The sequence below is a fragment of the Danio rerio genome, chromosome 2 (assembly GCF_052040795.2).
Source record: "Danio rerio strain M-AB ecotype USA chromosome 2, GRCz13ab, whole genome shotgun sequence".
NCBI lineage: Eukaryota > Metazoa > Chordata > Actinopteri > Cypriniformes > Danionidae > Danio > Danio rerio.
Genome location: NC_141022.1, coordinates 37,038,496 through 37,064,479, shown reverse-complemented (window position 1 = coordinate 37,064,479; position 25,984 = coordinate 37,038,496). Strand labels below are relative to the sequence as shown.

The 25,984-nt window shown below is 40.6% G+C and overlaps 1 protein-coding gene and 1 long non-coding RNA gene across 2 annotated transcripts in view; one reads left to right on the top strand and one right to left on the bottom strand.

The window, feature by feature from the left end:
- Positions 1-25,984, bottom strand: part of LOC137487498 (uncharacterized) — a 35,800-nt gene that overhangs the window by 2,281 nt on the left and 7,535 nt on the right. The window contains exons 11-26 of the mRNA XM_087240200.1: positions 25,143-25,192; positions 25,039-25,070; positions 22,837-22,931; positions 19,906-20,218; positions 19,377-19,427; positions 10,350-10,384; positions 8,044-8,179; positions 6,971-7,279; positions 6,072-6,380; positions 5,168-5,479; positions 4,531-4,806; positions 3,321-3,415; positions 3,158-3,205; positions 2,628-3,006; positions 2,306-2,476; positions 1,112-1,200 (exon numbers count right to left, since the gene is read on the bottom strand). Of these exons, the coding sequence (XP_087096326.1) occupies positions 1,112-1,200; positions 2,306-2,476; positions 2,628-3,006; positions 3,158-3,205; positions 3,321-3,415; positions 4,531-4,806; positions 5,168-5,479; positions 6,072-6,380; positions 6,971-7,279; positions 8,044-8,179; positions 10,350-10,384; positions 19,377-19,427; positions 19,906-20,218; positions 22,837-22,931; positions 25,039-25,070; positions 25,143-25,192 (2,700 nt within the window). The remainder of the gene's footprint in view (positions 1-1,111; positions 1,201-2,305; positions 2,477-2,627; positions 3,007-3,157; positions 3,206-3,320; positions 3,416-4,530; positions 4,807-5,167; positions 5,480-6,071; positions 6,381-6,970; positions 7,280-8,043; positions 8,180-10,349; positions 10,385-19,376; positions 19,428-19,905; positions 20,219-22,836; positions 22,932-25,038; positions 25,071-25,142; positions 25,193-25,984) is intronic.
- On the top strand, positions 8,383-14,257 carry LOC147846407 (uncharacterized). Its single transcript, XR_015478700.2, has 4 exons — positions 8,383-8,510; positions 9,308-9,326; positions 10,164-10,405; positions 13,329-14,257. It is a non-coding gene; the product is annotated as an uncharacterized LOC147846407 (long non-coding RNA).

Sequence of the window (25,984 nt, the reverse complement as noted above, 5' to 3'; positions counted from 1 at the left end):
ATTGTCATCACACAAACTGCATAAAAAACAAATATAGGCAACATGCCTAAAGTAAAGAAACTGGACATTAAAGAACAGGTCAAATAATTTCAGCAAAGATATATACACTAGATATCGCATACAGACCCTGAGCGTGCATCAATACCGCCGCCACATTTGTACAGTGCTCTCAAGGACAAAAGTCAACCGCACTAGTCAAGATTAAAGCCAATTTGAAGATGCTGGGCATTAGCGCTGTGTACGGGTGTAGTAACGAGCAAACAAGGAAAACAAAGCACAAAGGCAGAACAATTCATAGGTAAGATTAAATTTTTTACGTTTTTGTATTTTACGAACTTTTGTGCTAAACCAGTAACGTTATTGATGATAATACAGTCTCTTACTGCACTGACCATAACGCAAAGAAGCACTAACTCACACTAAATTCTAGGCTTATGCTAGTTTTGTTGAATAAAATAAGCAAACAATGCAAAATAAATATGACCACAAGACGCTGCAGTGCTAAAAACTTGTATTATTGTCGGCTAAGTGAACGAGTCGTTCATAACGGGGGATTCATTCACAAAAGAATAGCTCCCTCCAATAGAATAAGAAGTGAAAGCAGGCGAGGGGGTGTGTTTCAGGACACGGATTAGATCAAATTTAACAGGGAGGGAGGATAATACATTTTCATGCACACAAACATGTTCTTTTTCAGGAATGTCCGTGCGGTCACTTACCCATTGATGTACAAAAGTGATGTAAAATTTCCGTAATTTGAAAAAATTTGTAAAGGCCTACTAACCACTGGGAAAACTCCCGATCATAGATATATGTGTATATGTCTATATATCTCCAATGCAACTTGGTCCCATATTAATTTCAAAGGAGCGCTACCCTGTACTAAAATAGCGGCTCTATTGATGCATTCCTTCCAATAGACATCGATAGCATAGGCGACATCTAATGTAAATATCTATGTCATTTCAGAAGCTTTTATCATACAGCAACTTATTCTCAGTGCAGTGTATTAGTACTGACTGTACAGCTTTCCATAAACCTGTAAATCTAATGCCTATTACCTACTAGCTAATCAAATCAAATCAAAAATAAGTCATTAACATGTATTTACCTTAAGCCAGGCATGGAGGTTGAGGCGCTCCAGTTCAATCCGCTCTCTGGGGTCTGTCTTGAGACAGCAGCGCATAAAATCGCAGCATTCTGTACAGAAAGAAAAGAGAGACATATGATTATTACATTGAAATTTGTTGACACTTAAACGATCTAGATCTGGGATGTGCAACTTTGCTCTTGAAGGGCCGCTATCCTGCAGAGTTTAGCTCCAACACTCATCGAACACACGTTTCTATAGCTTTCCAGTGATCTTAAAAGCATTGATTTGATGATTCAGGTTTGTTTGATTAGTAATGGAGCAAAAGTCTGGCCATCCAGGATGAAAGTTGCCCTTCCCTGATCAAGACGATCATCCTTTTTAAGCCACAAGTTAATTTGTTGTTCTGTCTAAAGGCAGACATACATGGTGCGAAGATTGTAGATTATGAAGGTCAGAAGATTATATATAGTGTCAAAAACATGGACATAGGTAGACATTGCTTTCAGAGTTAATCTCTCTCTCATTCTCCCTCTCTCTCATGTATCAGCTTTTGATAAAAATCGGAAAACCAGTATACCTGATTTGTGAATTATAAAGTGAAATATACAGTTAAAGTCATAATTATTAGCCCCCTTTGAATTTATTTATTTTTTTTATATTTCCCAAATAATGTTTAACAGAGCAAGGAAATTTTCATAGTATGTCTGATAATATTTTTTCTTCTGGAGAAAGTTTTATTTGTTTTATTTCGGCTGGAATAAAAGCAGTCTTAAATTTTTAAACACCATTTTAAGGACAAAATTATTAGCCCCTTAAAGATATTTTTTCTCAATAATCTACAGAACAAACTATCATTATACAATAACTTGTCTAATTACCCTAACCTGCCTAGTTACACTAATTCACCTAGTTAAGCCTTTAAATGTCACTCTAAGCTGTATAGAAGTGTCTTAACAATATCTAGTAAAATGTTATTTACTGTCATCATGGCTAAGATAAAATAAATCAGTTATTTTTTATATAAATGATGTATTTTTCAGTTAGAGATGAGTTATTAAAAATATGCAATGCAGCAATGACCATACTAGCATCAATGATTTCCACTTCTCCTGATGGGAAAATCGCATACAAGTTCGTACAACAGCAATATTTCATGCACCTGCCTTGAGACTAAAAAATTACAACTGTTCTTTGCTGAAATGAAGATCTCACCTTCTGACAGGCCTTCTATGTCTTTTGTCATGATCCTGTTCAGTTCACGTAATGTTGGAAATTTCCAGAAAAGCATTACAAACAAGACTAGCCCGAGAGACCACACTGTCGCTGGTTCTCCGTGGTATTTGCCAGTCATCTGAAACTCAGGAGGGCAAAACTCTTCGGTGCCTGGAGGAAAGAGATTTTGTTTAAATCAACATGCCATTTTTTAATTGAATATCCATTATTACTATGCAAGAATTCATTTGATTGAGAGCTTGGCCCACTCAGAGTCAAGTATGAAAAGCCCTCAACTCATCACCACAGCTTTCATACATACCACAATAGGCTGTGTAAGCCTCATTTTGGAGGATTTCTCCGCACCCGAAGTCAATCAATTTGACCTCAAGGGTGTCCGGGTTGATCAGGAGGTTCTCCAGCTTAATATCTCGGTGTAACACTTTTCTTTGGCAGCATGTTTGAGCTGCGAATACCGCCTGTTTCATGATAAACCGAATGGCGTCTTCTTTAATGGGGCCAACATAGCTTTTTATAAAAGCGCTCAGGGGCTGACAGGGTATGGGCCGTTCCAGAACCATGAGGTAGAAGCCCTGTTCCACCTGCCAGTCCAGAAGCTCAAGAATTTCAGGAACCCTTGGGCCTTGATTGACAAGGATTTGAAGAGCAATTTCTATTGGAAGTGGTTGAGCAAAACCATCCTAGAAAGAACGAAAGTTTGGAATGACATGAGGGTAAGTAATTAATAACATAATTTAATTTATGGGTGAACTAATCCTTTAATGTTAGCATGACGTGTTTGAAATGTAAAATTGTTAGACTGAGAAGAAACAAAAAGCACAGTCTTCTTACAATGCTGATGAACTTCGTGCAGAACATGGGACAGTGTTTCACTGCCACCTGATCAACAAAACAAAAGAATGGATGTTTTAAAATTAGGAACAAAGGAAATGATGAAATAAGACTAATAGGACAAAATGAATGGCTAGATTATTATTGCAATTCAGATTCATACCTGAAGTCCATCATCCAAACGAGTCGCTGCATAGACGGTCCCAAAACCACCTTCACCGAGCTCCTCACCAATTTCATATTTGCGTGAATTGATGACTGTTAAAAGAGAAATCAGATTTGTTGGGAAAAAAATTGACTACACTTACTATTATAGCTGAATGTTAGTTATCAAAAACGATTAAACAATATGTATATTTAAGTTAGTCTGAAGCTTAAACTACTAAACTGTAGGGGTGTAACTATTCGCACCTAACCATTTTGGTGCAGGACTTTAAGTTCAGTCAATGTGTACAAAATATGGACAAAAAGACAGATTAAATCAGGGAAAAAGTGACACTGCTGGATGTTAATTCTCAGCAGCGCTCCCACACATCTCTGTGCATGAATGAACAAGAGTGAGTACAACACCTTAATAAATATTCAATGTTCCCAGAATTTTAAACAATAATTTTAGGTTCTTGCGTTTTCTGAATACAGGTGAAAAAAAGTATTTTATTAAAACTTAAATATAACTGTTGTTTTTTCTGTCAAATAAAATTTGGCAGATTTTTTAATTTTCCATGCAGCAAAGGTTTTAATAATAGTAGTTGTCTGATTTGTTTTAATGACTGAAAAATCCATATATATATATATATATGTTAAAATTTATGTTTATGATAATTAATGTAGAATTCCCTTTTTCTCACTTTTTATTTACTTGATTATTTTTAGATTATTAGAGCTCTAACTTTTATGATAATATATATTATAACTGATATTAGTAATAAGAAATTTTTTCAGTCACACTTTACAATAAGGTTCATTAGTTAATGTTAATTAATGCATTTACTAACATTAATAAATAATGAACAATACATTTACTACTGTATTTGTTCATGCTAGTTAATGTTAGTTACTGAAAATACAGTAGTTCATTGTTAGTTCATGTTAACTCATCGTGCATTAACCAATGTTAACAAGCACGAACTTGGATGTTAATAATGCATTAGTAAATGTTCAATTATGATTAATAAATGCTGTACATCTGTTGTTAATGATTAGTTTATGTTAGTAAATGCATTAACTAATGAACCTTATTGTAAAGTGTTACCATTTTTTCTTCCACACTGTAATGGAATTGAACAGAACTATATATAGTTACACCCTATAAACTGAGATATACTGTGAATGTTCATTGAATTAAGGAATGAGTGTCAAGGTAGCAAACTGACCGAAAAAGTTTTTCTTCTTCTCAAAAACACGTTCACACAAGTCAGCTAGCGAAGGCACTGCAGCTTGAAGGACATCATCCTCACTACAGTTGGACGTAGCACAGGCTGTAGGGACGTTGTCAATACTTTGAGCTGCAGCATGGTCTGAGATTTGAAGGGTTGGTGCAGTGCTGGGAGAATGGAGGACTTCACTGTGGTCATCAACATGTACTGGACAGCCACTAGTGTTTGGTTCCTCCGCTGACAGGTGTTCAGTCCTGCCATTAATATCTCGACCTAAAAAAGAAAAAACATGTAATGGATGTCAATGGTTACAGGCTTTCAACATTCTTTAATATAACTTCTTTTCTGTTCAACAGAAAAAAAACATGTACTGGTTTGGAACAAGTCGAGGGTGAATAAATGATGGCAGAATATTATTTGTTTGGTGGACTATCTCTTTAAAATGCATAACCTTGAGTTTTTAATAATACACAAGTAAATGTTGTAGTTTGATTAATGCTGTGCAAGTATTTTTAATTCTTATTTCATAAATACAATAACTAAAATTAACGGATGGAACAGTTTTAAACTATTTATCGTCCTATTAAGCTGGATTCTAATCTCTGCATGTTCAGGGTGAAGTTAGCAAACTGACCAGTCACAGTTTTCTCCATATCCTGCTGCTGGCATAACTGTGGATCATCCTTCACCTGAAGAACACGTGCAAACAAGTCAGCTAGCAAAGAGATTGCAGATGGAAGGACATCATCCTCACTACAGTCGGACATGGCACAGACTGTAGGGACGTCGTCAATATTTTGAGCTGCAGCATGGTCTGGAGTTTGAAGGGTCGGTGCGGTGCTGGGAGAAAGGAGGATCTCACTGTGGCCATCAACATGGACTGGACAGCCACTGGTGTTTGGTTCCTCCAATGACAGGCCTTCAGTCCTGCCATCAATATCTCGACCTGAAAAAAGAAAAAGTATGTAATAACTAAAGATTGTTTCATTCACATTTGATAAATTAAATAATAACATTGAAAAAGTGACACTGCTCGATGTAAATGCTCAGTAGTCTTCCGAATACTGAAACATTGACAAACACATCTGTGTGAATGAATAGAATTAATACATTTTCAGAGTGTTTCTTCATTTTGTACAATCATTTTTTACTTAATTGTATTTTCTAATTGTTTATCTTGCTCTTTTTTAGAATATGGGTGAGAAATGTAAGTATTTTCTATTGTTCACAACAAATGCAGTACACATTTTTTATTCTTAATTCATGTTAGCAAAAAAATTAATATCATTAATCAATGAAACATTATTGTAAACTGTTACTAATTCTTGTATTGTTTTAACCAGCCAGGCATTTATTTAAAATGTTTTAAACTGTTAATGTTCACAACTGACAAAACAAAGAAGCAATTCTAAATGTTGCCATTTTTCTCACAAACCATACTGAAATTTAACTGAACCACTTATTATTACACTTATATTAAACTGTCATCTAGTCTGTGCATGTTCATTGAATTAATTAATGGTAAGTATTAAACTGACCAGTTAAAGTTTTCTCCAAATCCTGCTGCTGGCATGACTGTGGCTCAGTGTCCTGAAGAACACGTGCACACAAGTCAGCTAGCAAAGGCACTGCAGCTTGAAGGACATCATCCTCACTACAGTCGGACATGGCACAGACTGTAGGGACGTCATCAATATTTTGAGCTGCAGCATGGTCTGGAGTTTGAAGGGTCGGTGCGGTGCTGGGAGAAAGGAGGACATCACTGTGGCCATCAACATGGACTGGACAGCCACTGGTGTTTGGTTCCTCCGATGACAGGTATTCAGTCCTGCCATCAATTTCTCGACCTAAAAAAGAGCAAAAAGTATGTAATAACTAAGGATTGTTTTATTCACATTTGATAAATGAATTATTAACACTGAAAAAGTGACACTGCTCGATGTAAATGCTCAGTAGTGTTCTGAATACTGAAACATTGACAAACACATTTATGTAAATGAATGAAATGAATAAATATTCAGAGTGTTCCTTAATTTTGTACAATCATTTTTAGCTAACTGTATTTTCTAATTGTTTATCTTGCTCTTATTTTGATTAAGGGGTAAGAAATGTAAGAATTTTCTATTGTTTACAACAAATGCAGTACACATATTTTTTTATTCTTAATTCAAGTTAGCAAAAAAATTAATATCATTAATAATGGAACATTATTGTAAAGTGTTGCCATTTCCCTTATTATTTTAACCAGGCAGGCATTTATTTAAAATGCTTTAAACTGTTAATGTTCACAACTGAAAAAACAAGGAAGCCATTCTAAGTTTTGCCAATTTTCTCACAAAACATACTGAAATTTAACTAAACCACTTATTATTACACCCCTATTAAACTGCCGTCTAATGATTGAATTGCTTAATGGTGAGTGAGTTAACAAACTGACCAGTTATAGTTTTCTCCATATCCTGCTGCTGGCATGACTGTGGCTCAGTGTCCTGAAGAACATGTGCACACAAGTCCGCTAGCAAAGGCACTGCAGCTTGAAGGACATCATCCTCACTACAGTCGGACATGGCACAGACTGTAGGGACGTCGTCAATATTTTGAGCTGCAGCATGGTCTGGAGTTTGAAGGGTCGGTGCAGTGCTGGGAGAAAGGAGGACCTCACTGTGGTCATCAACATGGACTGGACAACCACTGGTCTTTGGTTCCTCTGATGACAGGTGTTCGGTCCTGCCATCAATTTCTCGACCTAAAAAGAGAAAAAATATGCAATAACAAATTTTTTTTAATTCAAATTTTATAAATGAAATATTATTTAGCCATATCAATGGATAATATAAATTATGAAGTGACTATTTGGGGTTTAGTTTTGTGGTTTCAACATGTATGTGCTTGTTATGCTCTTTGTGTTTTGACCTTACCTCCTACCTTAGTTAAAGCAATGAATTGCAGTTGCATGACAAAGTGAGCGTTTATGCAATGTAAAAAACTGAATGATGATGAGTTTATTTGTTTATTTTGATTTTGTAACACATTATATATTATACTGTAATGCATTACAGATTTTCTCAGTCACTTTGGTATATTTATTAAATCAGAATTGAAATTCTCAAAGCCGCTTGTTTCGTATTGCCTCTATACAGATTGTTACAGATTAAATTAGATACTGCTCATTCGTTTAGTTTATGAGATAAATAAAACTAAAATCTCCTGCACGGGTTGTGATGAAAACTGCCCAGAGATACAAAAAATTGTATAGGCCTACAGGCAAACTTGATCTTTAAATAAGTTTATCCAAGAGACGTGCTGGTTTGGAAATATGGAGAATAACTGAAGAAATATACTAAATCAACTGTAGATACACAATCGACTGTATGTTACAGACTTCATAAAACTGATTGATAAAACTAGGCTAATTAAAGATCATATTAAAATTAATAATAAAGCACTTAAACGACAACGAGTGTAGGGCCCTATATACAAACTTTGGTGTTCTTATAACATATGATTTACCATCACTGCTCATCGTGGATGGAGTGTTTTTCTCCACGAGTTCTTCCCCATCTGAGTGGGTTTTGTTGACGGTCCTTTCTCGCAGGACTAAAGCAATTACTCCGAGTAATGTAAACATTTTAAAAGAGTAAATAGTCTAAAAAACGAGAACTTTGAAAAACCGATCTATCAAAGAGATAGTCTTCGTGTATTTGCAGACTACCAGATCTTGAGTAATGACGCAAATTCAGCAACACGTCAACTTTAGAACGTGATGGAACGTCAATTGACATTTTTTAAATTCCAGCAACACCAAGCTAAAACGTGATTGGCCCATTTAAAGCATATTTAAAAAAAACTGAACAAAGTAATAGACAATAATTTTAGTTTCTTTTTTCGGGTGTATGTGTGGGGGTGGGGGTGTATGGAGGACAAAACCTACAAAACAATAAATAAATAAATAAATAAATAAATACGCAAATCTTCCTGTCTTCCTTCTTGTCTGTGTGTGTGTGTGTATGTGTGTGTGTGTGTGTGTATATATATATATATATATATATATATATATATATATATATATATATATATATATATATATATATATATACACACAAACACACTTATGATTTTTTTTATTAATAGTTAATTTGTTCCTATTTGTTTCTTATTACTGTAGTATTAAATTACTACAGTATTAAATGTGGGAAATCATTAATTAAAAGGTTATTAGAAAATTAAGCTAATAAACACTATTAAATGACTTGAGTAAAATATTAATATAGTGTTATACATTTGTTACATGTAAAAAGATTTTTTATTACATCTATTGTATTATTGCCTAACTTGCTATTATTTCCTTCATCATAAATTAATCCATTATATAAATTAAACCTGTCCAAATGAGATCATTCAGCAAGGCCAGCAAACGAGTATCTGCCATATTATTGTCAGATAATAATGACTGATCAGCTATAATGACTGATTAAAAACTGTTCACTCTATTATATTGAATGGCGATCGGAAACAATGCTCCCTATTCTATTCGGCCCCGTCTCAATCGCACTATTTGTGAAAATAAGCAAAGTAAACACTATTGTTTATTGTGTACAATATTTTAATCATATATATATCAAAATATATCGATGACGATGTCCAAAAAGACGTTATAACTTTAACATCCGTCGTAACCATATATGGTTTGCCTAGAATGTGTGTTCTAGGTTGTGTGGGCCTCAAACATGTGTGGTTCTGCAGGCCTGCAGCTGAATATTATTGGATCATCCAGCAAGAAGAGGGAGGACGAGGTAAAGTCGACATTTATTTATCAATTATAGCCATTTTAAAGTTTCACTATTTAACAGTTGTGTATTTTTGTAAGTGATTTTAGAAAATAATCTGGTTAAAATGCACAAAACTCCTTGAAGCAGTCTGAGGTAAGTTAACCTCAAATTAAAAATCTTGCAAAGATGATTCTGTATACAGTTTAACGACAAACAACACAAACAGTGGTTAGATCACTCGCAGGTTTCGTTAAAGTTATAACATGTAAGTTACTCACGCGACACAGATTGTGATCATATTAAAGTTATACGTTACGTAGGCTATTGCGTCATATTAAAGATGCTAGTCTGCCATACATTCACTGTGTGCATGGGGTAAACATGCCTGCAAGCTATTTCTTCATGCTAAATGTTATTATTAGCTCATTTCTGTTTTCACCTTCATGGTTTCATTCAACAAATCACAATATTTAACATTAGTTAAGACAATTTGTAAATTAACAAATAGTTTTAACTTTCTCTTTTGTGATTTGGTGTCATTTAGCCAGAGGCGTGAGTGTCTGACTAAGGAAATCACTCATACTTTTTTGTTTGGAGTACTCATTTGCTTTCTAACTTGTCTAGAGCTCAAATATTGCTATACATAATGGTGCTGTTATTAGTATTTATGTAACATTTTTAATACCCTTTAGTTACAACCACATATCATCCAAACCATCTCCAAGTGCGTGGCAAGGATACAGAATCAAGAGATTGAACATCACAAAGAGCGTGTTTCATGGCAAGTAAAATAAAAATTATTTTAGTAACTTGGGCAAAGTTAACTGTATTTAAACATTTTTAAAATCCTTTTTTTTTCAGTTTCAGGCCTCGGTGTTGTGCTGGATGTGAAGAAATGTTGAGACTTCCTTTGAGTTTGTTGAATGATTTGTGGAGCAGTATCCAACCATATGGTCAGCCCTTCCTTTGACCCACACAACAAAAGTTGAGAGGAGAAGAGACAGGTAATCTAGAGCTAAACTTGATTACTGATAGCTGAGTGATTACCTTAGGACAGTGTTTTTCAGTCCTGGTTCTGAGATCTGCACACAGAATTTAAGCCCGTACTCACACTAGGTACAGTTGCCTCGAACCGGGCCAAAGCACGCTTGTCCCCCCTCCCGTCTCCCCCGACGGCCCGTGCTCACACCATATCGGGCCTTGGCACGCTTACGTCATCGCTGCTGCTCTGTTCAGTGAGAAGCGCTCTCCATGGTAAGCCTTTTTAGCATTTAAATCTTTGTTCTGACTCCATAAATATATTTAGAGATATCTCTAATTATATTTTGACTAGTCATAATTATAATTCCACTACTCAGAATGACAATTAGAGATATCTGCAATTACAATTGTACTAGTACGAAATCAGATTGTAGATATCTGCAAATATATTGTAACTAGTCATATTCCTCCATTGACTTCCATTGAAAAATATTTGCAGATATCTCCAAATGAATTTTGACTAGTAACAATTGTAATTAGAGATATCTCTAGTTGAGTTTTACTAGTCATAATACATTTGGAGATATCTTTAATTCGTCATGTTTAGAGATATTTACAAATATATTTGAAGATATCTCTAATTGATTGACTAATAGTCGAATTACAGTTGTAGATATCTTGAATTGGATTTTTGACTAGTCAAAATTCATTTAGAGATATCTCTAATTACAATTGTGACTTGTCAAAACTCATTTAGAGATATCTGCAAATATTTTTCAATGGAAGTCAATGGAGGAATATGACTAGTAAGTCATAATATATTTGCAGATATCTCCAATCTGACTAGTTGAATTATAATTATGACTAGTCAAAATATAATTAGAGATATCTCTAAATATATTTATGGATAGTCAGAACAAGGTTTAAATGCTAAAACGGCTTGCCATACCCTCTCACCCAGTAGTGGAGATTTCTCTAGATATATCCTTTCAGTCGTTTGTTATGCATTGACATGCAGTCAAATATTTCGCCAAACAGTCCTTAGGGATGCGGTGACACGCAGTCAGATATTTCACCGCACAGATCCGCCACTTTTGGCGCTCATGAACAATCATAAAGCTCTCGTGCTGCAGGAATGAGGAGGTCTGCTGAAGGCGCGCAGCTGTCATGCTGTGAGGAGTTCTCGTCTTTAATAAACTACAGCAGTTTTGCGATCACAGAACAGTAAGAATGATTAAAGAGCCCATATTATACATGAAATAGGGTCATATCTTGGTTGTAAGGGTCTCCAACAACAGTCTAATATGCATGCAAGGTCAAAAAACACTTTCATGGTCTTATAATTTGCATTTATTTTTACCTAATTATTCCAGTGACTCCCGTATGAATCATCCAGTGATTCATTTGTTCCCAAACCCCTCCTTAGCACGAAGCTAATCTGCGCTGATTGGACCGATGACAGTCTGTCGCGATTGGTCGACTGCCTTCAGTCAGAGAGTGAAATGCCCAATAGCTAATCAGCAATATAAAAAGTAATCACAGATCATACACGCTCGATAGTGTAGGCGTGGATTTTAGCTGCCACACACAAACAAAAACACACACACACCTCCGGACGACAACGCTCCCGCTTCCGCCCGCACCCGCAAGGTTTTAGCCTGAACCCGACCGCTCCCGCTTATATTAAGAATTTGTTGTCCCGGTGCCCGACCCGCCCCGTTTTCTGCCCGCCGCGCCCGAACCCGCTAAAGAGCGGGGGAGAACAAAACCAAAAATCACCCAGCTATACAGTCCAGACAGCCAAGCTGTCTGTATAAACACACACAGCACCAAGCACACACACACAGACAAAGCTCTCTCTCTCTCATACGCGCGCGTGCGCACTAACACACACACACAAGCACCAAGCAGACACACAGGCAAAGCTCTCTCTCTTTCTCATTCGCATAGCAATATCCGTGATATTGCTAGACAGCCCGCTCCCGTCCCAAATTAAACCCGTTACCGACCACTCCCGCGATTTATTCGGAAATTTATTCCCGCACCGCGGGAATGCAGACCTCTACCACGGAGCTCCGTAAACAAAGCAGCACGCGTCGCGTTTTTAACGTGACTTTGCACGCGATAAGAGAATATAGCCAGTTAACCTGATACAGTACCGTTGGTTACAAGTAACAAATCACAACTAAATACATTTGCAAGCTAGAGTCAACGAGGCAACAACTTTAATCGCACGTACTTACACTTGAGAAATGGAGGAAGAAACCCATCCTGACGTCCATCAGTAAGTTAACTTACTCTTTACTGATCCTTCCTTCAACAAACGCAGATGAAGTATTCTTTGTAGCATGTAGTTTCCAGAAGTTTCCAGTGGTTTCCAACTGCTTGGTTATAATGCTGATGTTTCATCTTTGGGTAGAGACTCAATATTATCCATCTGCAGTGTGACTTCAATCGACCGGCATGTTTGTGTGCGTGTGTTTGTGTGTGTGGGTTTCTGCGTCACAGGGCGGGGCCTCAGGTTTGAAATCTCCCGGGTTTGCGCATGCACGTGAATAACTTGGTTTCGTTCGTACGTCATGGCGAAACACCTAATGACTCGTTATCAAGGCGACTCGTTTGAAGCACTATGAGTCGACTCTTTTATAGATGAATCAACCATTTTAAACACTGTATTCTTACAGATTTACGCCTTAGCTGGATATTTCACTTCACTTAGAGCTGTGTTACACACTACATGGAGGGGAATTTTCAAAAACCCATAATATGGGCTCTTTAATAAATCCACATGAAACAACCCCTTAAAAGTCACGTCTCGCTTCCAGTTTCGGGCTTTGGCACGTTTTGCACGTACACACAAGCGTGCCGCGCTAAAGCCCAAGTGAACCGCGCTCAGGCACACCTCTTCCAACCGGGCCAGGGCCGGCCAAGTGAACCGTGCCTGAGCCCGATTCAGCGCACTCACACTTCTCAAACGATCCGGGAAACGGGCCTGGGCCTGGGCATGGTACGGATGGCATAGTGTGAGTAGGCCCTTAAATTCAGTCCACCAGCCCCAGGGTTTCCGGTTAATTTTCATCCCATACAAAATTTGCCATATTTAGGATCTGATTTCTTAAAAAAACTGTAATCTTTACTGCCTGGCTATGATATGATATAAAGTGGGAATCAGACCAAACAAGATACACTGAAATAAATTATTTTTTTCTGTTTCATGTTTTTGAAATATGGAAATTAGTTTTACCCCAGTGTTTTCAATAGAATTTCTGTGCTAGCCTGCCGCTTTTGACAGCACCTGCATTTAAACCGTCTTTTGTCTCTTTTACGCTTTAACAACCAAATGGATGCTTAATTCTATGTAAATGAAAATATTTGAATTACATTACAACATAGATGCAGTAAAAGGAACCTTATTAAATTGAAAATAGTCACATTAATCTTTCACCAGAAGTTCATCATTGGCTGAAAAACACTAGCTGTGCATATAGCCCATTGTATAGTATATGCTACTGCATTTTTTGTTATTTATTTACTTGCTAGAGATAAATCTTTGAGATTTATTTAGAAGAAAACTGAACTTGTGCTTGTTTGTTGGATAACGACTGTTGCAGTGAAAACAAATTTGCAAACATTTTTCATCTTATGTTAGGGATACACTGATATAGAATTTTTGGCCGATACGATAACTGTAGATTTGAAGGCAGGTAATTGACTAGCCGATAAATAAAATTAATTAAAAGTTTTCAGCATGATTGCTAAAACAAAAGCCAAACACATACAGTGAACAACTGATTTTAATTTTAAAACTTCATAAAAGTTTGAACTGATCTTAGAATACTCAAAAAATACTTTTTTTCTTTTTTTTTTACAAACCTGTATTCGCAATTTCACATAAATCTGCATGCCAAAAAATAAATTATTTCATTTTCTCAGCATAGCAAATAAACATGCAAAAAGCTAAATAAATATATTTTAAATAAAATGAAAATTCAAATAAAAACACTAAGCCAAAAAGAAAATGAATGAAAGAACTAAGAACTGAAATCAGGTCAAATGTTCTCATTCGGTTGGGGAACTTCAGTGCTATAAGTGGATTTGATTTGAAAATCCACGAAATTTGAGGATTCGGTTCAGAAGCCGCTTGTCTGAAAGAGTATTGAACGGGCCAATGAATGCAATGAATTGGCAGCGTAAGCTTGTACAGGTGGGCTTCATTGCCAATTATCCCAGCATATAAGCACACCTGGAGCGAGCAAACGCCATCCTTTTCGCTTCAGAGACTTTCTGATCGAGTCGATGAGGGTTCCTCCTGCTGTGACCAGTGATTCCAGGCTGCTTCCGCCTTGCATGCGATAGCCACCTACCAGCGCTACCAAGCGCAGGCGCTGGCCGAGCTGCACGAGGGTGGGTCCAACCCAGGCTTACGAGCTTCGCACCGCCGCCGACTTAGCTCTTCGGACTACTGAGTCCGCTGCGTGTGCGTTGGGGAGGACAATGTCCACATTAGTGATCCAGGAGCGCCACTCCTGGCTGATATGCGCGAAGTCGACAAAGTCCGCTTTCTTGACTTTCCCCATATCCCAAGCCATGTTCGGCGACACCGTCTGTGAAATCACCTATGAATTCAAGGTGAGAGAGCAGTTGATGGGTGATGTCTTATCGGCGGTCCATAGCCCGCTCCGCCCGCCGTGCCATTCATACCTGCTCCTCGCCGAAGGCGCCCGCCTTCGAGAGCTGCTCCGCCCCCGCACACGCCTCTGGCGAAGCGAGCGCGTCGGGCACCTCGGAAGCAGGCAGCCCTGCCCAGAACGCCGCTAAGTCCGGCAACAGACCGAGAAGCGTCCCTGGGACAGGCCATCTGGAGAAGAGGGAACTTGCTCTTTCCCCGCTGGAGGGCGGGGCCCCATTTCCAACGGCACTTTTTACTGCCATGAAAACATCATGAAAGAGCACTTTTCCACTTCCCTGGATGTGACAGCCCGAAATCTGCCAGTCTGGGACGCTATGCTTTCTAGCTTGCAGATTCAGTGCGTTTCGCCAGTGGCTCACGAGCGCTGGGAGGACGATCTCCTTTCTCCCACCCCTCAAGCCTTCCCTCTGGAGCTCAGGTGCGGAGTGAGAGCAAATATCTCACCTCCAGCTTTTCCGTGGGACCCGCACGCTTCCCGGATCAGCACACCCACTCCGCGCTGCCCCACTGCTGGTACGTCAGCAATTGTAGCGATGAGTCCATTAGCGAGAGCTCTGCCTGCCTGGTTAGCGCGGGCCAGCTCTTCGCGGTGGCTCATACGGACAATCAGACTCGGCTATGCGATTCGGCCCCCCAAGTCATGGGTGTGTATTCGCCAGGGTCAGCCCCCTGTCCCCTGTCTTGCGAGAGGAGATTGCTGTCCTCCTGGCAAAGGATGCAATCGAGCCGCTCCCTCCAGCCGAGATGGAGATGAAGGTTTTACAGCCCACACTTCATCGTGCCCAAAAAGAGCGGTGGGTCACGGCCAATCCTAGATCTGCGCGTTTTGAACCGCTGTCTGCACAAGCTGCCGTTCAGAATGCTCACGCAGAAGTGCATCCTCCGGTGCGTTCGTCCTCTGGGTTGGTCTGCAGCATTAGACCTGATGGACGCTTATTTCCATGTCTACACTCTTCCTCGCCACCGTCAGTTTCTGCGGTTTGCGTTTGAAGGTCGAGCTTGGCAATACAAATGCCTTCCCCTCGGGCTCTCTCTGTCTCCGCGGGTCCTCACCAAGCCCGCGAAGGGTGCCTTAGCACCCCTTCGGCTCGCGGGCATCTGCATACTCAATTTTCTTGACGCCTGGCTTATTTTTGCCCTCTCTCGGAGCAATTGATTATGCACAGAGACAAAGTGCTCCGGCACTTCCACCTGTTGGGGTTTCAGGTCAACCGAGAAAAAAGCAAACTCACCCCCATGCAGAGGATCTCTTCTCTCGGGCTGGAGCTGGACTCGGTCACCATGGCAGCGCGCCTCTGCAGAGAGCGCGCTCAGCTGATGCTGTACTGTCTGAGAGAGCTCGACAGTAAAATAGTGGTCCCACTGAAACTATTTCAGAGGCTCCTGGGGCATATGGCATCCGCATCCGCTTCATGCCGCTCGGATTACTCTATATGAGACCACTTCAGCACTGGCTTCACGATCGAGTCCCCAGACGCGCATGGCACGCGCGCGCACACCGAGTCTCTGTTACTGCGCTGTGTCGCCGCGCCCTCAGCCCTTGGAGAGACCCCTCGTTCCTACAGGCCTGGGTGTCTCTAGAACAAGCGTGCAGTCTTGTTGTCGTTTCAGCAGACGCTTCCAACACAGGCTGGGGGGCTGTGCGTTGCGGGCATGCGACTGCGGACCTGTGGAAAGGTACCCAGTTGCATTGGCATATCGCCTGGAGCTGTTGGCAGTGTTCCTCGCTCTCCACCGTTTTTTTCCGGTGCTGGAGCGGCAACACGTGCTGGTCAGGACGGACAGTACGGCGGCGGCGGCGTATATCAGCCGTATGGAGGGTATGCGCTCTCGCCGCATGTCTCAGCTCGCCCGCCGTCTGCTCCTCTGGAGTCATCCGCGGCTGAAATCACTGCACGCCATTCATATTCAGGCAAGCTCAACCGTGCAGCCGATGCGCTCTCACGGCAGCCTTACGTCCTGGAGAATGGAGACTCCACCCCGAGTCTGTTCAGCTGATATGGGCGTGATTCAGGGAAGCCCAGATCGATCTGTTGCTTCCCCCCGAGATCGCTCATTGCCAGTTGTTCTTTCCCTGACCGAGTGCTCTCGGCACGGATGCACTGGCTTACAGCTGGCCTCGGGGCATGGGCAAATACGCGTTTCCCCCAGTGAGCCTGCTCGCGCAGTTACTGTGCAAGGTCAGGGAGGACGAGGAACAGGTTGCTGGTTGCGCCCCTCTGGCTCAACCGAACCTGGATGTCAGAGCTCTCCCTCGCGATAGCCCTCCCCTGGCAGTTCCCTTCGAGAGAGCACCTACTCTCTCAGGGACAGGGCACCATCTGGCACCCTCGCCGATCTTTGGAGGTCCTTAGACGCGAGAAAGACTTAGGTAACCTCCGATTGCGGTGGCTAATACCGTCACTCGGGCTAAAGCAGAGCGCGCCTATGCCCTGAAGTGGAGTCTATTCACTGAATAGTGCGTCTCTCACAGAGAAGACCCCCGTAATTTGCCACATCAGCGTTGTGCTTTCTTTATGCCGAGAGAAGCTGGAGAGCAGGCTGTCGCCCTCCACACTCAAGGTTACGTGGCTGCCATCTCCGCTCTCATGATGCGGTGGCTGGCAGCACCGTGGAAACGCATAACCTCATCATCTGGTTCCTCAGGGGCGCTAAGCGAATTAATCCACCCCGCCCCCTCTCATGCCCTCTTAGGATCTCGCCCTCGCTACACAAGCCGCGTCAGATCCCTTCGATCCTCGACTTAGTATCTTTCTGTCCCTGAAGACAGCTCTGCTGGTCGCGTTGATATCGATTAGAGGGTCGGGGACCCGGAGGCATTTTTCGATCAGTGACTCGTGCCTGTAATTGGGCTGGCTTTCTCTCACGTCCTGAGACCCCGCCCGCGATATGTGCCCAAGGTTCCTACCACTCCGTTTTAATACTAGGTAGTGAGCCTGCAAGCGCTGCCCTCGGAGGAGGCAGACCCAGCCCTTTCTTTATTGTTCAGTTCGCGTCTTGCGTATTATCCGGACCGCACTCAGAGTTTAGATCATCTGAGCAGCTCTTCGTCTGTTATGGCGGTCGGCAGCAGGGAAGTGCCGTACCCTAATAAGTTTTCCCACTGGATTGTGGATGCCATTCTCTCGCTTATCAGAGCCGAGGTGAGCCACGTCCCCCGAGAGTGCGTGCGCACTCCACTCGGAGCTTCGCATCCTTTCGAGCGCACACGCGGCGCCTCTCTAAGAGACATCTGTAGAGCTGCGGGCTGGGTGACACCCAACACATTTGCAAGGTTTAACAATCTGCGAGTGGAGCCGGTTTCCTCAAGGGTATTAGGTAACCCTTGGTGATTGAGGAAACAATTCAGTGGGGTGTTGAAACACGCTTGCTGCGCCATTCTCCCTAACAAGGAGGTACGTGCGCCTTTTTATCTGTCAGTAAAGTTCCCCGTCAGGTGAGCCCTGCAGATTCCTCCGTGGCCCCCAGCACTGACTCAGCGGAGGAGTCACCTGCTGGCCCACTACGTTGTTGGTCTGCCCACTGGTCAGCCCGCGTTTTGGGTATAGGTGCCTGCTATGCGTGATCCCCACTAGGCGATTCCATATGCTTATTCCGCCATGGCTAAGTTCCCCCCTGGGTGGACCCGTGTCTTCCCTCTCTGCTAACCACTCTTTTGCTATGCGTACTCCCCCTTTTTAGGGCTAGTCCATATGTAAATTCTGCCATCTATCCCCCCTTGGGTAACGGATGGCCTCCGCAGCGTCCTCCCTATCGGGATTGCACGCTTCCCAACGTACTGTCGTATTTCCTAGAATTATCTAGATGCTCACGACTTCCCAAAAAATATATCTAAATCCGTAAGACTTCTGTTGAAGTAGGATAAATTAGGGCCAGGGACACGTTGGAGGACCGCGCCTCCCATGATGTGGGTGCGTGACGCTTGCTTGACTATCCCCTCATCTGGGGCGTTGGTAAGGTGCAGTCATTATGGCGCTTTCCATAGTTCTCCCATTTCGTGGATTTTCACAAAGATCAAATCCACTTAATAGCACTGAAGTTCCCTAACCGAAGGGGAACGTTCGAGGTTACAGAAGTAACCCTCGGGGAACGGAAGTGCTATACTCCGTCGCCATAATGACTGTCCCTTAGCTGTTTGAAAGTCTCTTCAGCTTAAAAGGATGGCGTTTGCTCGCTCCAGGTGTGCTTATATGCTGGGATAATTGGCAATGAAGCACACCTGTGCAAGCTTACGCTGCCAATACATTGCATTCATTGGCCCGTTCAATACTCTTTCAGACAAGCGGCTTCTGAACCGAATCCTCTCATTTCGTAGATTTTCACAAAGATCAAATCCACTTAATAGCACTTCCGTTCCCCTCCTCGGGGAACGAAGGGTTACTTCTGTAACCTCGAACGTTCACCGTGGTACTCGCCAGTCATCTGAAACTCAGGCGGGACATAGTGATCTGTGCCTGAATGAGAAAGATTTTAACCATTAGTCATTTTTTAATCAAATAATTGTTCGATTTACAACAGATAAAGCAGATGTTTGTCAGTTTTTGGGAATAGTTCACCCGAAAACTAAAACTGTCATCATTTACTCACTCTTGACTAGTTCCAAACCTCCCGAGTTTCTTCTGTGAGCACAATAGAAGATATTTTAAAGAAAGTAGAAAACCTGTAACCACTGACTTCCATAGTACTGTATTTGTTTTTCCGACTAACTGGCTACAGGTTTCCAGCTTTCCTCAAAATATCTTCTATTGTGTTCAAAAGCAGAAAAAACTCATAAAAGATTAAAATCACTCGAAGACGAGTAAATAGTGCCTAAATATTTAGTATTAATCGATTAGTGGATTTCCTTCTATGATGCTACGTAAGAGCTTGACCCACTCAAGGTCCTCACTACAGTTTGAGACACACTTCACAGTTTTAAGGGATCATACATACCAGCAAGACATCTGTAAGGTGCATCGGTGAGGATTTCCCCGCATCCAAAGTCGATCAATTTGATTTCGAGGGTGTCCGGGTTGATCAGGAGGTTCTCCATCTTAATATCGCGGTGAAACACTTTGCGTCGGCAGCACGTTTGCGCTGCCACTGTTGCCTGCCGCATGATAACCCGTGCCACATTCTCGTCAATGATCGACTCTGAAGTATCTGAAGTATCTGAAGTGAAACAGTCACTGAGAGTAGAAAAGCCCAGCCTACTTACAATGTTGATGAACTTGACGTTCTCGGTGTGGGCAAATTTAATTGCCACCTGTTGAGCAAAACAAAGAAGGATGTGTTATGGAATTATACACAATCATTGCATTCAGAGTTTAAATTTTTCCAACACTATCTCACAGCAACTTTTTGATTTAGTGGTTAATTCGTATGAATTTGTACAATCTCATTGGTGTAATTTGCTCATCCGGGTTGACCATGCATTCTTTTAAAAACCTTACTATTACATACAAATTAATTTGAATTAGGAATTTGTACCTATTACCACTAACTGGCAAAATAGTTCAGTTTTCTCATGAGATCAGGGGGGTATTCCAGAAAGCTGGGTTAACTTACCATCTGCTAAACCCTAAACTCTCGGTTGATTTACCCAAAACCTGCTTACCGCGAGTATGTTGGTTCCAAAACAGGTGACAAGAGTTAGTTAAATCAACCTCCTGAAGATAACCGCGGGTTAATGCGCGTGCACGGCACACACCTGAAGGCATTTTCAGTAGATCGCCGAATTCACGAGAAAGTCACGGTGAGAAAAAAAGGGCAACGCACTTTACAGAGGCGAAGCTGGAGGTTTTAAACACAGAGATTACACATCTGCTTCAACGAAGGAAAGAAATATAGAATAAAAAATAGATAAGAAAATAAAAATTAAATAATAAGAAAATTTATTAGTTCATTAAATTACACATGCCACCCTCCATTTTATTGTAATGATAAATTAAACTACTCTTTAACATCCTTTTTGAGTATGTTGACTTAAACCACACACTCTGTCACTGTTGTAAGTGATTGTTGTCAGATAGCTTTAGGTTCTTTATATTTTGCATGCAGACGAAGTTCCTTCTGCCTCAACTAACAAGCAGTGTAAGAATTTTCTGCACTTTTCCATATTTGAATATTACTCTTGGATCACAAAATCTTTTATCTACATATTTAAATTCTAAAGTAGCTGTATAAGGTCCATCTTCAAAGATAAAGTCACATGAGCATCAACTTAAGGTGAGAAATGTATATGAAAAATATGTTACACGTTGAAAGGTGCGTGTATAAAGCAGTGTAAAAAATCATTCATTTTATTTCAGGAAATGAAGAAATGAACAGACCAAAATATTTGATTAAACATAGTTTTTTGACTAATTATATTTTTTTAGCACTCTTCCATCTGTTTTGTCTGCTTGGGTCACTGAGATTTCCTCTGGGTCAGGCTGCAGGTAGGGTGTCATCGTATAAGGCAGAAAAGGGTATCTTTTGTCCTCCAGCAAGTAACAATGTAGTGCCCAGTAATGATTCTATTTTATAATACAAATATATTAAAAATAAACATTGTGTTAAGCAACATTTGCTTTATAGTTTTTTTTTTTTACTATATTTGTGTTATACACTTGAATCATTACTTCTTGAAAATCAGCCATTTAGCCTTAACATAGTGATGAGGTGGGGTCATCACATATGAGCTGGTAAGTGGAAGCAGCAATAAGTTTAATAGTTGAAACACCAAAAGATTAAGGATAGAAAATTAAGTTGTACCTGCACACTTATACTTTGGACAAATTTTATATTATCAGTGTCCTTTAGTGACTGATGGAGCTTTAAAATCAGCTGCAATTAATGCACACAATAGCATTTAGAAACCCTGAAAAAAATATTATATTAAAAAATGTAGGTTTGTGTGCGTGAATGTATATATAAGAACGACGTCCTGCATCTTAAATTAAATATATATTTTCCTACAAAAGACAAAGCTGCCACTTATAATATTATACAGAAAAATGTGAGGGTGCAGAAGGAGAGAAAAAACACAAGATCTGTAAGTGAGATTCGAACTCGCTCCGTTGTGCGCTCCGTTGTTCTTTATCGACGCACTGTCCACTACGCTATTTCCGTGCTCTGAATCATCCGTGTAATGATACGCAGTAATGTATGACCAAGGAACTGTACAAAAGTGTAAAAAACAGTTCAGTGCCAGGCATACTGTACAGGTGGTCCTACTGCCACATTGTACAGTTGCCTAAAATGCCCTGACGCGAATACAAAGAGCTGCACTGAATGTTTTTTATGGTAAGCGCAGACCCGCGGTTTGTCACATTTGATTTCAAAAAGGTTTGTTAAATACATTAACATTATGAGTTTGGTTATGAAAAAAACTATGCACTTATAACCCTCTCACAACGAAAAAACTTGTATCTGTGTGTACACATCCATAAATATTCCCATCAAAAGAGCACGCAATGCTCAGTAAACTCTCTGAAACAGACAAACTCTGAAACATAGCAACTTACTCTCTGAACATAACCTGCTCTGGAGCACGGTCTGCGCGGGTAACCTGCTCTGGAGCAGGTTATCTTCAGAGAGTAAGTTGCTATGGCTACTTAACATACCCAGAAGTTACCTCCGATTTTGGAACCAAAGTTGAGGTTATCCACCTACTTACTCTCAAACTTACCCGGGTATGTCACATAACCGGCTTTCTGGAACAGCCCCCAGGCTGATATTTCAGTTGTTAACACTGAACAGACATATCGAGCTCCAAGAATATAAATGCAAAGAAGCAGTTTAATTAAGCACAAAAATGATAATCACATATATATTCATTATTTTTATCTGATACTCTGATTTAAAGCAGTAATTTAAATATTATTTCATGAAAATGTATACCTGAAGGCCATCTTCCAGTCGGCTTGCTGCTTGAACAAGCCCAAAGCCTCCTCTACCCAGCAGAACACCAAGTTCATAAGTGGATGAATTGATGACTTTCAAAAGATAAGTCAAAGTCAAAGTCAAAGTCAGCTTTATTGTCAATTCAGCCACATGTACAAGACATATAGACAATCGAAATTGTGTTACTCTCAGACCCAAGGTGCTTAACATTAATATAAAATATATATAAAAATAGTAGAGTTTAAGAAAAAGAAAATTTACAGTATATACATTGCACATAAATGTGGTCTAAAAAATATACATAGGTAATAAAATTGTAAACAATACAGTGACATTAGAGGCATATTGCACATGAGTGCAAAGTAAACCAGAGTTGTGCAGATAAAGAACAGTATTTTGCAAAAAGAACTTGTAAACATGATAATTGTGATAAAGTGACAGTGTCATATTGGGAGGTAGTATGTTGTGTCTGCAAAAAGTGAGATGAGTATGAGTGTGTGTGTGTGTGTGTGTGTGTGTGTGTGTGTGTGTGTGGGTGTGTGTGTGTGTGTGTTTGTGTGTGTGAGTGTGTGTGTATGTGTGTCAGAGTCCAGAGGTGCGAGGGGAGGAGGTGCGTGGGAAGGGAGCGGGGAGCAGAGCTGGGAGAGAGTTCAGCTTCCTGACAGCCTGATGTATGAAGCTGTCTTTCAGGCCCCGTTTACACTAATGCGTTTTAGTTTGAAAACGCATAAGTTTTGCTACGGTTACGCCATCCGTCCACCGGAGTTCTCGAGCGCCGAAAACGGATCGTTTCGAAAACGCTGGAGAAGCCGTTTTCATTCTGAAACGCTGCTGCTCCGTCTCAGTGTGGATGATGGAAAACGGAGACATCTGAAAACGGAGGCGGGGCTGCAGACATTCGCCTCTGATTGGGGCTTTTCCTCATTATTAAGTAGCCTAACACACACAGTTCAGTCCTGCATCTTGCATCTGTAAGTTCAGACTTCGCAAGTTTGATCAAGGCTGCAGTCTCTTCTTTTCAGTTTGATATGGAAAAGAGACTATACCGAGGACACGGGTAAATCTTTAAAGGGAACAGTGTACTTTATAACTTCATTCACATCACCCTGGCTACGTTGTTTCACTTTCTCAACAATAAAATGTAAACATGATATAAGGAACTGCCTATTTCCATTTTAATATTAACAATTAAACAGACAGCAGAAATGTTGAGGCGTCGTGCTGCATATATGAGCGTCATCTTCACTGTGTGGATATTTATAACTAAACGGAGCCGATAAGAACTGCCTCCTTTCAAATTCAGTGAAAATACACGCCCTCTCTTTTGCTGAATATCAGTTTTAATAATCGATAATGGCCATTATAACAGTATAACATACAATAAGTTTATACATTATAGGAAATATAGGCAAGCGATCAGTCAATATACAGAATGTACATGCTTACATTAATCATTAACTTATCTTTGCGCTCAGCCAAAACACGTTACCTGAGAACAATAATATATTCCAATGCCCAAAGTCAGGGAACATGTCGTTAGATAAAGACAACAAGATGAATGAAATATCCCGTTTAATAAATATAGTGAGATTAGATCCAGCGGGAGATGCTTGATGAGAAGTCCGACTAGTAGAGCTCTCATCTGGGTAGATGGGCTGCAGCGCTTGCCAAAGAGTGTGTGTGGTCACGTGATGTGCGTTTTCAGCGTTTTGGTGTGGACGGAGAGCAGTTCAGAAACGCTGGGTAAAACGCGAGTGTGGACGCGGATCGTTTTCATTCTAAAACGCCGTTTTAAAACTAAAACGCACTAGTGTAAACGGGGCCTCAGTCTGTTGGTCCTGGCCTGGAGACTGCGCAGTCTCCTTCCTGATGGCAGCAGACTGAAGAAGCTGTGCATTGGGTGGGTGGCATCTGCTGTTATGCAGAGGGCTTTACAGGTAAGACGTGTGCTGTAAATGTCATGAAGGGAGGGGAGAGAGACACCTATGATCTTCTCAGCTGTTCTCACTATGTGTTGAAGTGTTTTCCTGCAGGATGCATTGCAGGTTCCACACAGTGATGCAGCTGGTCAGGATGCTCTCAATAGTGCCTCTGTAGAAGGTGTACATGATTGGGGCTGGTGCTCTTGCTCTTTTGAGTATGGGGAGGAAGTAGAGGCGCTGCTGTGATTTTTTGGCTAGTGCAGTGGAGTTTTTAGACCAGGAGAGATCCTCCTGGATAAATCAAAGATGCTAATATAAAATGTCAATCAGTAGAGAGTTTATTTAATCGAAGGCTATTGTCTGATTCACACATAACAGGACTATTTAAATGAAATGTAGTAGTTTGTTTCGCTGATCTTCTCTTCTTTGGTCTGAAACAGAAACAGAAATCGTGTTATTGTCATCACACAAACTGCATAAAAAACAAATATAGGCAACATGCCTAAAGTAAAGAAACTGGACATTAAAGAACAGGTCAAATAATTTCAGCAAAGATATATACACTAGATATCGCATACAGACCCTGAGCGTGCATCAATACCGCCGCCACATTTGTACAGTGCTCTCAAGGACAAAAGTCAACCGCACTAGTCAAGATTAAAGCCAATTTGAAGATGCTGGGCATTAGCGCTGTGTACGGGTGTAGTAACGAGCAAACAAGGAAAACAAAGCACAAAGGCAGAACAATTCATAGGTAAGATTAAATTTTTTACGTTTTTGTATTTTACGAACTTTTGTGCTAAACCAGTAGCATTATTGATTATAATACAGTCTCTTACTGCACTGACCATAACGCAAAGAAGCACTAACTCACACTAAATTCTAGGCTTATGCTAGTTTTGTTGAATAAAATAAGCAAACAATGCAAAATAAATATGACCACAAGACGCTGCAGTGCTAAAAACTTGTATTATTGTCGGCTAAGTGAACGAGTCGTTCATAACGGGGGATTCATTCACAAAAGAATAGCTCCCTCCAATAAAATAAGAAGTGAAAGCAGGCGAGGGGGTGTGTTTCAGGACACGGATTAGATCAAATTTAACAGGGAGGGAGGATAATACATTTTCATGCACACAAACATGTTCTTTTTCAGGAATGTCCGTGCGGTCACTTACCCATTGATGTACAAAAGTGATGTAAAATTTCCGGAATTTGAAAAAATT